The sequence below is a fragment of the Chenopodium album genome, chromosome 5, assembly GCF_948465745.1.
Source record: "Chenopodium album chromosome 5, dcCheAlbu1.1, whole genome shotgun sequence".
NCBI classification, from domain to species: Eukaryota; Viridiplantae; Streptophyta; class Magnoliopsida; order Caryophyllales; family Amaranthaceae; genus Chenopodium; species Chenopodium album.
This window is the reverse complement of record NC_137838.1, coordinates 5,628,252-5,642,513: the sequence shown is the minus strand read 5'-3', so window position 1 is coordinate 5,642,513 and position 14,262 is coordinate 5,628,252. Positions and strand designations below refer to the sequence as shown.

The 14,262-nt window shown below is 31.9% G+C and overlaps 2 protein-coding genes across 2 annotated transcripts; one reads left to right on the top strand and one right to left on the bottom strand.

Annotated features, from left to right (window-relative positions):
- Positions 1-4,539: 4,539 nt before the first annotated feature.
- On the bottom strand, positions 4,540-7,356 carry LOC145631656 (ubiquitin-ribosomal protein eL40 fusion protein-like). Its single transcript, XM_081683788.1, has 5 exons — positions 7,139-7,356; positions 5,890-5,976; positions 5,523-5,625; positions 4,939-5,005; positions 4,540-4,844 (listed from the first exon to the last, which is right to left on the bottom strand). The coding sequence occupies exons 1-5, from the start codon at positions 7,239-7,241 to the stop codon at positions 4,818-4,820; spliced, it is 387 nt and encodes a 128-aa protein (XP_081539914.1). The 5' UTR covers positions 7,242-7,356; the 3' UTR covers positions 4,540-4,817.
- A 1,254-nt stretch (positions 7,357-8,610) lies between these two features.
- Positions 8,611-12,753, top strand: LOC145631655 (putative 6-phosphogluconolactonase 4, chloroplastic). The gene is made up of 3 exons (XM_081683787.1): positions 8,611-9,009; positions 9,090-9,225; positions 12,064-12,753. The coding sequence occupies exons 1-3, from the start codon at positions 8,648-8,650 to the stop codon at positions 12,526-12,528; spliced, it is 963 nt and encodes a 320-aa protein (XP_081539913.1). The 5' UTR covers positions 8,611-8,647; the 3' UTR covers positions 12,529-12,753.
- The last annotated feature ends 1,509 nt before the right edge of the window (positions 12,754-14,262 follow it).

Genomic DNA, 14,262 nt, shown 5'->3' with positions numbered 1-14,262 from the left:
TCTGACCTTCTAACTAAAAAAAAATATAACTTTGTAATTATGAAATGTAATGTTAGATTACATCATGGTGGGTTGGGACCATTTGGACCAATTCTTTGTTAGTACAATATTGTGTCAATTAGCTTGGAGTTGCCCAAAGGATTAGTACATCATACATTTCTCTGTCTTCTTGACAAAAAAGCTAAAAATAAAAAATAAAGATGTTCCAATTCGATTGGGCCATTTCATAAATTTAGTTGTTTTGATTGAATAGAACAAATTAAATTGAAGATTTCACTTCATGAATATTCCACATAGTTGTATTTCCTAATGGATAAGGGAATTCATAGCTTGAGGATTCTTAGTGTATACTAGTGTATTATCTTGTTAACTATCAATTAATTTACTTCAGTTGACAATGATCTCATTTACCTTGGTTTCAGATGTTTATAAATTAGATTTAATTTCTAGTATTGAGTATCTTTTTATTCTCCTTTATATTAGGATTTTTCTTTTTTTAATTTATAACGAAATAATCCTCTCAAGTCTATATATTTATCCACTAACAATTGTAAAAATTACAATTTTCCTTAATATTTCTTGTAAAACGGATGTGATTAAAAGAAGGGTTAAATTACAATTTTACTCCCCTAAACATTACTAATTTACTCAATTGAAGTTAAAGATGACGGAACTCAAGTGACCTCTTTCAATTTATAAATTAGTTACTTGACCATTAAGCTAAATACCTCATTACTCCGCCCTAAAAAAAAAAAATTATTTTGGGGAAGGGGATGATGAAGTTGGTAAGGAGAAGGATAGTAGTTAAAAATTCACTGCAACTGAAGGAGCCCTTAAATAATTCCGCACAACTTGACTCGGATCTTTGGTAGTTTCAGCGTATAATTTTAAGAAACTCCTCGTAAGAAAGAGTTAATGTAAGAATATTTTTGGTATTTAGAGAGCCACAAGGGCGGGTGATGAGAATCGATCCTAAGATCTCTTGAAATCATAAGGAAAGCTCTAACTACTTGAGCTATCCCTCACTCTCAGTTAATGTAAGAATATGATGAATTCAAATGAAAATGTTAATATATATATATATATATATATATATATATATATATATATATATATATATATATATATATATATATATATATATATATATATATATATACAAGAATATACTTCTTTCTTATAATAGTAATTAATTATATTGTTAAATAGTAGCGGACTAAAAGAATACTTATTAATTACGAGTATATTAAAACCCTGGTATAAACTAATGATGACAAAATCGTATCTAAAGTTTCAACTAGCTCATAAAGTTAAACCCTTACAAAAATAATCTCAACTAACACCAACTTAGGGTCTGTTCTCATTGACTGAACTCAACTGAATTGAGCTGAACTGAACTGAACTGAACTGAGTTGAACTGAACTGAAATGAAATGAATATTTTATAAGAGAAGGAAATTAGGAGCTGAACTGAACTGAACTGAACTGAGCTAAACTGAACTGAACTGAGCTGAACTGAACTAAACTCTTGTTTTTGTGGGAATATTATGCGAATTCAATTCTATTATACACCTAGTTGGCACAATGGCATAAACACATGAACACATACAAGACTTACATACTTAAATCTTGCATAAAACACAAACGTTCATATATATATAATTTCATTGGTAAATTTGGAATTCATTCTACTTGTCAACTTGTCATAAGTCATGAAGAAACTTCTTTTTTTTCCAAGGTTTTGGGCCCTAGGTCATTAGGGTTCTCATTTTTGTTGGTAAATGACAAGATAGAAAAAATCATAAATTCATTGACACTTAGTAAGATAGTAAAAGTTGTACTAACTAAAGTGAAATTGCTTGATAAAAAGACAAGTTAGGCAAAAAGAAAAGCGTTGTGTACCCCCCCAAATTTTCAAAGTATGTCTTTATCATTTTTATTTATATCTTATAATATGGACAAGTACTTTAACCTTGTCTGTCGAAATCCTGAAGACTATGCCATCAATTTTAATTGAAATTTGTACTTTTATTATAAATAAAAATCTAAGAATATGGTAAAGTGGGGTTAAATACTTGCAACTATTTATGAAAATGACACACTAATTTGTCTTTAAACGGCTATAATTATCATATTAAATCTTAACAATTAATGTCTAATTAATTTGATCCCAAAGAAAAACTTAATGACGGCAAATCCAAATATGGTATGTTGCTTCAAGGAATGAGATGGGACACATGTAAACAAATGAGTGGTGTGATATGGCAGTCGTTAAAGGTTTCATGCACAATTTGGACTGCCTAAAATGTTTTCATTATCTTAATTATAATCTAGTCTTGGTGGAAAAGCTTAAGGATTTGACTAGCTTTCAAAAATAGAAAGGATTAATTTGAAGTCATATACAATCTTGCTCAAATTTATGATAAAAAATCGATCATTTCAAAGACTACTTAAAGATCTCTTCCCCCACTAAGGGAATGAATAATTTGGTTCCACATGTGATATGTTGGCCACCATTTTATTTTAGATGCCGATTTCTAGAATGTTTTAGTGCTTAAACTTCGAAGTTAAGTTTGATTTAATATTCTCACAAACGAGTAAATTATAAATACTAATAAGACCTTGCCTTCAAAGAAAATAAAAATACTAATAAGACCTTTGTCCTAAGGTTGAGATAAAGGTCAACGTATAATATATCACATTTTTAAATTGCATTTAAGTTCATCAGAACATTAAAAAAAATTAAATAAATAAATAAATGATTAAAAAATAGTTGTAGAGAAAAAGTATCAAAATAATTGAGAAATTAAGATCAAAATTGTTCTCAAGGATGACTTATTTGTTTTTTTTTTTTTTTTTTTTTTTTTTTTTTGAGGCAATGACTTATTTGTTTGATGAGCGTTGGATATTGATATTGAAATATCCTTTAATTTTTTATTTTATTTTTTTTTATTTTTTTTTTGAGAAAAAAAATATATCCTGTAATTGTCCTCTTAATAACAAGTAGTTGATTAACCATGTTGGATATTGATGTTGAGATTTAAGATATCATGTAATTAACCTCTTAGTCCCAACTCCCAAGATGTAGCATAATATAGGGGTGGTAAAAGTTAACCAAACTTGATAATTAGACCTGAACCCAATCTGAAAATAACACTTTTGATCAATTCTTTGCAATCCAATTTTTTTACTAATTGAATTAGGTTAATGTTAAGATTTTCAACACAAATATCCTAACATTAACCTAATTCATTTAAAATTGATCTCAAATCAATTAGTCATTTTAAAATTGATCTCGATTCAACTAGTCATATTGAAGTTAATTACATCTAAATAACATAAGGTTTATAACGGCTTTTCTATTTATTTTATTATTATTTTCTTGTATTTTAGCCTTTATTTTCTTTCATCATGGCGGGGTTTAGTCATTGTGCTTTCTCTTCATGTCCACAGCTACCGCTCATTACCACTTTCATAGGCCTATTTTACCTATAGATTCAATTCAACTCAAAAATGGCTAGTCGAACAGGTTTAAGTTAACACATTTAATACTTCACGTTAGGGGTCAAAGATTGAACTCGAAAGTTCATACAAGTTGGTTCAAGTTGGAAGAGAGTCAACCCGTTTAGAGCTAACCCAAATACAAACATGACCCAGCCTAATTTGATAATTGTCATAATTGTGGAGGCGCAAAATGAGAAAGAAAAGTGTAAGCGGGAACATATGAAATATGATCCTTTATATCTTGGCCCATGAGGGATATATATATATTTTTACTTGTAATTTTTCTCATTAATAAATACGAGTAATAATGTTTGTCGATGAATTACTTCTATCACTAAATTTCTTTAATTGACACTTAATGTTATTGAAATATAATACTCCTTAAGCAGATTTTTTTTGGACGGAATTATGAATAGCCTAAGAATCAAAATCTTGCAAGTAAAAAAACAAACAGATCAAGTATAAAAATGGGTGCATTAAAGTGTTGGTAATAAATGGGCTTCGATTGACCATCATGGAAGATAAATGGGCTTAAAAAAACTGGCCCAACCCCAATACAACTATAATAATTACAGAAATCATATGAGAATCAACTTTAATAAAAGTAAAGTCGAGTTTCAATTGATGGAAGTCATTCAAATTTACTAAAAATATAGTTTCAAAAGCTGCCAGAGTAAATCAAAAGTCACATATTAGTTTTTTGGAAAAAAAACGTCACATATTATAGATAATGAGCTTCACTAATTAACAATCTCTCTTATTTTATCACTATTACAATGTCATAATGAAATTGGCTTATTTCTATCTTTCACAAACTAAAAATCCAAAAAATCTACTTTAATACAAAAAGAGATTGAATTTGCAATGGGTTTTGATCTAATTAAAGACCCTTTATTTTTAATAAATTACAGACCCTAGTTAAAATAAGCATCTTCACCAAGTAGACACAGGAAATGAGCTGATTCATAATTTTAATCAAGAGAGTGATCAAGGATTCCAAAATCAACCACATATACGACGAAAACAATTCTAAAAATAGCGGACTAATAAAATGCAAATTGTCTTACTAATATGAATATTCAAAAACCAAAGGCAACAAAATTATCTGATTTCTGGACAAATAAGACTACTAAGGAAGATGTACGCCTTATTTAAAGATATAAATATAGTAATAATACTAGAACTAAAAGATCAAATGTTTTAAAGCTAATTTGAGTAAACTCCTCCTACGAGCCATAGTTAAACAGCTTAGTCCGAACACTGACACCACATGGAAACCGTTGCCCAAACATTAGCTGCAAACAATTGGTCGCTCTACTTGATCTTCTTCTTTGGCCTCAACTGCAAACCAACAGTGAAATCATCAATTTCAAACCAGAACAGCCACAAAACACGGGTAAGTTCGTTAACTGAAAGGCTAAATGTATAAACTTACCTGGTTGCTGTGGCCACATTTCTTCTTCCTGCAGTTAACAGCACGAGGATGCAGGCGAGCATAGCACCTAGAAGATTTAAGATTGAATTAGAGCGCCATCAACCGACAAAAAGACACTGCTATGATCATGACCAGAGCTAACATTGGAGAACATTTACATGCAGATCCACAAGAAATATCTAATTGCAATGGAACTCAATGTGGTTTGAGATAGAACTCTAAATCCATTAAATTCTGGTTAGGAAAGCTAGTCTTAATTAAGCTGGATAAAAGACATGTAAGATTAAACATAAGATGGTAAAAAAAAAACCCAAGTCACATTTTATAAGCAATTTGAACTCATGTTACCAAAATAATTAATGAACCAAACACCATATAACTATGCTCATGACCTCATGAATTCAACCAAGGCATTTGTTTAAAATCTCGATTGTTACTATGCTCATGTTAGATTAATAGAGCCAGATTAAGAGGATGCTCCATTAACAAAAGGAGACTGCACACAAGATAATATCAGTGCCAATTACAAACCTCTGCTATCAAAAGCATATTTTAAAAAGCAAAAAATTAACCAAGATACTTACTTGCGACAAATCATCTTGTCTTGGTTGAATTTCCTAGCCAGGGCCATCAGGGAAGGCTCAATAATTCCACCACGGAGCCTCAGAACCAGATGAAGGGTAGACTCTGCAATTGCTCAACAATTAATCAGATGATCCCGTATATGAATAAAAGTAAAGCAAAAAAATCAATACAGAACCAGAAACAAATTAAATAATACTAAGCATTCCTACATTAATATGAAATTGGCTTGGAATTTAAATTGAAGTATATATATAATTTCTATAGAATCGAGGTGTAGCCGTTTCACTATGTAAGGCATGCCTATATTAATCATACAAGAATTTAACCAATAGAAAAAGGGAAAGCCGTAAAAGCAGAGCAACTAACCCTTTTGAATGTTGTAGTCAGCAAGAGTGCGGCCATCTTCAAGCTGCTTTCCGGCAAAGATCAGCCTCTGCTGGTCTGGTGGAATGCCTGTTGCAAAGAAATCATCATTAACCCTTTGATGTATAATATTCACTACTGTGCAAAAATTAAGAAGGTACGACGCACTATTAACCCATACATCAATATGTATCACATCAAAACACAGCACAATCACATGTAGCTAATAACTTACAAAAGCTACCTGTTAGGATTATGACATTCAATGAGTGAAAACTATAAAGATAATATACTAAAAAAAAATTTTAAAAAAAATCAATTGGCCATACACAAAATTTTAAAACACAATTACACTAAGATCAAACTGCAATACCCTAATTTCAAACAATTTGCCAATGTCACGTTAAATCAACAAAGATTAATAGTAAAATAAATGTGAATCAAATTAAAGAAATTCAATTTCGATAAATTTTCAAACTTCTACATTTAAAAACCTTATTAAAGATCACACCTTCACTGTAACCCACATCAAATTTCAGTTACCCACTATACAAGTTCCATAGATAAGTACATTAACGATTTTCCAATTAAATTTATACAAATGTCAAAACTCAAATTAAAATTACCAGCTCCAAATCACAATCAATCACAAATAAAAGCTTAATTATAAGCAAATATAATTTTATATTCAATCTCAATTGTATAATTAAATCTCAATTGTTCAAATTCAATCTCAATTGAATAATTTAATCTCAATTTTTCAAATTCAATATCACCCGTATCAAAAATCATCACTCACAAATCATATAACAAATTAAATTAAAGCTGTCATCCAATAAGTTCAATTACAAGCAAATTAAAGTTTAAATTCAATCTCAACTATATATTTTCAATCTCAATTGTTAAAATTCAATTATCGTCAGCCAAATTAAACAAGTAACAACTATAAAGATTATACCTTTATCATCACGCACTTCAAATTCCAATCACCAATATATAAAATATCAAAACATAATCGAATCAAAGCCATAATTCAATTCGCAATCAACCAAATTCAACAAATTAATCCATAAAAATTAAACCTTTATCATCACCCGCATCAAAATTCAATAACCCACAAAATCATAATTGAAATAACAACCAAATTAAAACAAAATCAATCACCCATAAAAGCAAAATTATACAATAACCAAATCAAACAATACAAAACAACAAAAGATAAAAATTTAATAAAACCCATCAAAAATAATACCTTCCTTGTCTTGAATCTTAGTTTTGACATTGTCAATAGTGTCGCTTGATTCAACTTCAAGGGTGATGGTCTTCCCAGTAAGAGTTTTCACAAAGATCTGCATCTTGAATGACCTTCCTACCCTCTCGTTTAGAATTCTTTCTCTTACTTTTTTTCTTAGGAAAATGTGAGAAGTGGAGGAAGGCGATAACTTGATTCTGAGGTGTGAGATTGGGTTTTATAGTGCTTGGTTGAAATGATAAAATTAGGGTTTTTCCGTTTTACCGGGGTATAGGGTTTTTGGAAAGCTCTTTGGAGGGGTAGTTTGGTCATTGTAAAATTCCGTAATTTTTTACTGGTAGTTCAGTCCAAGTCCTAATTTCATTCTCTTATAAAATATTCATATGCGTTTAGTTCAGTTCAGTTCAGTTCAGCTGATTTCAATCTATTAGAACAGCCCCGTACTCTGTATTTTGTGTATGCAACCAAAACGCATCATTATAGTACATACCAAAATTTATGAGGTTTTCGATCTTCTAGAAAAAATTAGGTAAACAAGTAATGTTCATTGCACTTTTGAAGTATGATGAGTTAGGCTAAGGTCCTAAATTTTGGATTTTATCACCATAACTATGTTGTTGTCCCACACTTTAGGTTCTCATCACTAGAATCCGGCCAAAAAAATAAATAAATTAGGGTGTATCGTTGGGTAAATAACTTAGATACGTGAGTTATGCGTTATATAGAATATTAAAATGTTAGCTAAATTTTAGTCCACGGAAGTGTTAGGTTATATATATATATATATAACTTAAACTTGCTAGGGTTTGTACACCATTTTTTTTTTAACACAAAGGCCCTGTTTGGGAGAAAGCCGAAAGCTGAAGCTGATTTTGACTGGCTGATTTTATTAACTGATTTGACTAACTTATTGTATTAACCGATTATATAAAAGTGTTTGGTAATAGCTGATAGCTTAAAGCTGATTGAGTATGTGAAATGACCAATAAGCTAATTGTGGGGTAGGTAGTTTGGATAGGATTTTAAATTAAATGAGGTTATAAGTGTCATTTCACAATAATTAATGAATAAGCTAATTGAAAAAGCTCCTAAAATGAGCTTTTTCAAAAAGAGCTTATTTAGTGGATAAAGCTCTTTCAATAAGCTTACTACCAAACACTTGTATTAGCTTGTTGGACTAGTCAATCAGCTAAAGTTAGTCAAATAAGCTAATATACCCCCAATAAACTTACTACCAAACTGGGCCAAAATAAGGCAAAGCAAATCAATCCCCCAACCTTCAATGACTAATATGCCATGTAACTTTAATATACAACCTATTGGAAATTGGAATGATTTATTTTAGATTTGTATAAGTCTTGTCTTGTAGTTTATCATACATAATTGTCACTTCGCCAGAATAATCCCTTCCAAAACGCTCATCTATTAAGCGGTTCAAGTGATGGAATCCGCTGTTTACCAAACCAGCTACTTGTCTATTCAAACCTTGAATCCGCTCATTAACAACAAATGGCATCTTCATTTCAAACACTCTCCCACTCAACAACAACGCAAAGAACCCCCATTAGATTCTCACAAATCAATCAATCTCCCCCAAAAAACCCACTAATTTCTTTCCCTGTAAAAGCTTCAAACTTTCCTCTCAGATTCCCAGCAATTTCAATCTCAAAAAGCTCATTTAATTTCACACCAAAATCAGCTTTAATGGCGAAATCTGAAAAGGGTTATTCCAATGTCGATATTTTCGATTCTGAAGAACAAGTTGCCTTTGAATTAGCAAAGTTTACTGCCAATTTATCAGATCATTTTGTCAGTGAAAGGGGCGCTTTCACTGTTGTTGTTTCTGGGGGTTCTCTTATCAAATCTCTCAGGTAATTTTGACTTTCCTATAGAAAAAGATTTAATTTTTTCAATGTTCAATTTAATGGGTATTATTATTGTTGAAAATTAGGAAATTGGCAGAACCTCCATACTCGGATTCAATTGATTGGACGAAATGGCATGTGTTTTGGGTTGATGAAAGGGTTGTTCCAAAGGATCATCCTGATAGTAACTACAAGCTTGCCTATGATGGTTTCTTGTCTAAGGTATGTTTTCTTGTTTATTAATATGAATTACATTTGCATCAATTATATGATTGTACTATTAATTTATAATGTGTTTATATATTGATAATGAGATATTTGGTCTTGTTGTACTTGGGAGTTCTATGTGCTGTTTTCCTAGTGTTATTGCTGTGATTAGAATGAATCAGATATAATCCTTTGTTGTGGCTAAGGATTTTGTTGTAGGGTTGTAGAAAAGAGAAGTCGAGTTCAGGTTGATGTTGTAGAATGATAAATCATGATTTTCTATGCAATGCACTTGCTTATTTACAGTAATAAATTTATCAATTGGTCTGAAGCTAAGTTAAGTTTTGAGGTTTACATTGTGTCATAGCACCCGTTTTTTGCAATGACTGATAACATAACCGAATTCAGCTAGGAAGAATGTTGAGAATTCGACTGCTATATGGGTAATATGACATCTCTTGTTGCTTTGAAGGACTCAACATTGTAGTAGATTTTTGAAGTTGAAGTTAAATATAATACAAGAATACCGCAATTAGTTTTCAGTCATAGCCAAAATCGAGATCCATTGCTCTTGTAGGTAGAGATTTCCTTTGAGATTTCTTTTAGAAGCTGTCAAGCAACCATACTGTCACTTTTTTTTGGAAGGGTTATTCTGAAGAACAGTCAATTGTAGGTTTGTTGTGTCCTTATTGGCTATTGATTTATTTATAATACAGAGTGCTTCATTTTATTATTGTTTTTCTCTAGAGACCTTGCAATTCTTGGTCGCATACTATATTGTAGAACTGCAAAACAGAAATCGACTGAATTATCCTCAAATTCTATGGGGTTTTAGGCATACTGCATATCGGTGGGAGTTGTCCTCATTAATATACCTTGGATGAAGTCTGCTCGATTGACAACTCAAAGATATTGGCTTAGATAAGTTAGAAGTATTATGCTTGTTCAACATTAAACCTTAGATGTAGCGTAAACTAGAAAGGAGCTTTTTAAAAACTCTATAGTATGATGAATGAATAGCCTTTTGTGGTCAATGCCAACTTATAACCAGTGTGCTTTAACTCAGACAGGATGAAAGATTGTCTAACACTAGCAAATTCTCTTGTGCCAGAAAAAGAGAGAGAAGAACTTACACAAAGGCTTGGATTTGGCTTGCCTTGAAGTAATTATATAAATGAAAGAGCTATAATAGAGAAGATAATATAAAATGGTTGCAGCTTGTACTTATTCCACTAATGAAAGTGCAACAATTAAGTTAGAGAATGCTGGAGTTTTTTATTGCTACCATCAGAATAAAGTAAAAGATAGCCTTGGCCAACAAACCAAGGCTTGCAAGGTTAGAGCTTATAAAGCTTGACAGGGTTGGAATATTGATCTGAAAGTTTCTGTAAAATACATGTGATGCAGTTAAATATGATAACACTCTTAGACTCGCAGTACCTATCAGTGGAGGGAATTGCAAACTTACTATTTTCCTCAGGTAGATGACTGCATATTGTTGATAAGTATTTGTGACTTGGTGCTTATGATTTGTTGTCTCCATTGTTAGCCCATACTTTGAATAATTGTGTCTTTAGCAAATTTTATTATATTAATTAGATTTATGTTCATTTGCAGATTTCGATCTTTTTTAATCTTTTATTGTGTTTGATTGAAATTTCAACATCTCAAGCAAATTCAGATAGATGGTAGCTTGGCCTTGTGTGTAGCTTCCTTGTTATCTTTGAGGGAAAGGTTTTGTAAATGAATCTTGCATGAGAATTAGGTATGATAATGTCCGCAAAAGTATTACAGTTAATCAAGCATTAGAGATGAAACTGAATCAACTCCTTTCAAAGCATGAAACGAAGCTTAAAAACTCTTTGAGCCATTCACAGGACACTAGCCAATAACTTCCATATTACAAGTCATGTATACATTCCGTGCACTCACTATTGTCTCTCCCAGTCACCAATTCTCTCATATCCGTGTTATCTATGAACAGAATCTTTAAACAATAGCCACACCCATGCACACACAGAGCTTACCAATTTGTGTAACGGATACACTACTCAGCAAGAACCGTGGGTGGATTACTTGTGAGCGAAGGAGGAGGAGAGGTCAGCAAATAGGAATGTTAAGGACTGAGACAGAAGGACAGCCACCAAATCAGTGAGCAGCCCCTCTTCTCATGACAGCTGCCATAATCTTTTGTCTTCTTTCTCTTTTTAGGATGATCATGTATATATAAGAAAGGGAGGGTAGGAATGTGCAGGTAGGCAGAGATTTGTAAGCATTAGAGCTAGAGAGTAGTGGCCTCAAGCCACCATTGTGCAAACTTCATCCATTTTCATTAATCAAAAAGCTGCCTACTTTCCTCAAAAATCACATCTTTATTGCTTATTCATTAATATTACAAGTTTATACTAACCAAAGTGTTACAATTTGTTGGTCCAGGGGAAGAGCATAGGAAGATTTATGAACCCAAAAAAAAATATGGAACATATATGAACTTTGTAAAACAGATTACTACACATTTTCTACTCATTCTTCCTCGTATATATATTTAATTGAATGGGTAGGAGCTTGTAAGAAATGCTAGTATATTGTCAATATAGCAATAAGTTTTCTTCGCAATAGAAATAATTCTTTGTTGGATGAGAGGCAGAGGAATTTTTATACTTTTAGCAGTGGATTTGGCATAAAACTATAATCATTTTAATTACTGATGGGTTAAATTTACTTCTAGTATTTTGCTAGTCATGCTGGAAGAATCAGGAACATATACAGAACAGAAACAGGATTTTGTTGTGATTGATAAAAGTGTATTTTCTTTCCTTGTGCTTTGTTGCTCATTGCCTTCTATTTTCCCAGGTTCCTATCCCCCCTGGTAATGTCTATGCTATTAATGACTTGCTCTCAGCTGAAGGCGCAGCTGATGATTATGAAACTGGTCTCAAACAACTGGTAAAGACAAACATATTAGCAACATCACCGACAAGTGGTTTTCCGAAATTTGATGTCATGCTCCTCGGGATGGGTCCTGATGGACATGTTGCTTCTTTGTTCCCGGGTCACCCTCTTCTCAAGGAGAGTCAGAGATGGGTTACCTCTATCAATGACTCCCCGAAACCACCACCAGAGAGAATCACTTTCACCTTCCCTGTAATCAATTCCTCGGCCAACATTGCCCTTGTAGTTTGCGGAAGTGGAAAAGCAGCAGTTGTGAAGACTGCACTAAGTGGAGACCAGAGCTCTGACATGCTGCCTGTTCAAATGGTGTCTCCTGAAGGAGAGCTGAAGTGGTTTTTGGACAAGGAAGCAGCTGCAATGTTGTAGCTCTCACCGTGTCTTTAGGCAAGTCAGAAGTATACCTACATAGGTGAGACCTTGTATGTTGTAATTGTTTATCAGAGTAAACTAATTTTGCAGAATAAAATGGTGGGTATGCAATGAGGCTTTGTATTTGGCGTAAATTTTCTTGACAATTCTATCTTGTATGCTTGTACTAGTACCTCTCCCTCTCAGAAGTTTTTAATAATAATGGCATCAGTTTACATTCAATGAAGTCTCAATCTTCAAATATGGAGTGATATCTATTAGCAAATCGGCAAATACAACTAATAACAAATTAACAGACATGATTATATTGCGAATTTTGAATTATGTGTGATTTAGATTGCTTTTTGGAGTGAATCAGAGGCAGTTATTATGTATTGTACAGTTGATTTTGAATTAGTTTTCTCTCAAATTACTTCATATAACAATTTGTAAATCAGATAATAGTTATATTCCGTTCTGAAGTTGCTTAAGAATTAATCATGCAGCTCTAAATGAAACATGTGCTTAAAACTTCCTAAAAAAAGTTGGAAGAAGAAGTAGATGATAAAGAATCAGAACCTAAAAAAAGTCTTGTTTTCTTATGAAAAAAGAAATCTTAAAACGGCGTTTTTATTAATTAAATTCACATGGGATAAGATTTTTGGATGATACTTCTCTTTGTCCCAAAGATTTTGAGATTTATTATTTATATAGTTCCTGATCACATCATTCTAAGGCAGCAAAACATTATTTGAAAGCTATTGTAAGCAATGACAATGCATTTACACAAGTGATACTAATAGGTAAATTTCACCAAGCTAAGCTAAGCTAGTCTAGTGGTAAGATAGTACCTTCCAACCTTAAGGTTCGGGGTTCAATTCTCCCTCATTAGAGACACTTTGAGGGTGGGGATCCCTTACCCTTCCTCCTCACTCTTAAAGTGTCTGACCCTTAATACCAGACCAAAAAAACCGTGAGAGGTAACGTTGATCATTATATTGTGCTTATCTTAACTCAATTCTCAATGTAATATATTCTTTGATAATTCTAAATTTTCTTTATACTTTCCACATAAAATCTATGTGTACATGTATTAGTACTCTTCTATCACACATACACACTCTTTACAAAATACAAGTATTCCATCATAAAATGATGGATTCTGTACAGTCGATATCAGCAAAAGAAAAAGCCAAAATATCTGAATTTTTGTATGAGCAAATGTAAGTAAAGCAAGAAAGTTTGTTTGTTAAACATGCATGCCTAAATTCCTTACGACATAATTGTTCCCTTTCACTTTTCAATTCCTATTATTACAGCAATTATTATGCCTTTCTTTGTTACTCATATTGATACACATAATTATTATTTTTTGGACTTATTTGTTTGCCTGAACACTAATTGTTAAATTAGGCATAATTTGTAAAGCAAAACAATAACTACTAGATACACCTTACATTATTGACCATGAAAAAATTATACAACATCCGTTTCATATTCTTTGCAACAATTTGACATAAAGTAGAGAGAAAAATGTCTAATTGTTGTAAATAATATATGAAACGGAGGTAGTACTATATAAATAAAAAAAAATGTACTGAGTAATTGACACATCAAAATCACATTATTACAATAGTTTTTCCAGTTATCCTTTCTTTTTTCTTGTAAAAGCAGGGTGAAAGACTGAAAGGACCACTTGAACATTTTTTTTTGAGTTTCTTTCTTTATCGTCATGTGCATGGTATAACGTTA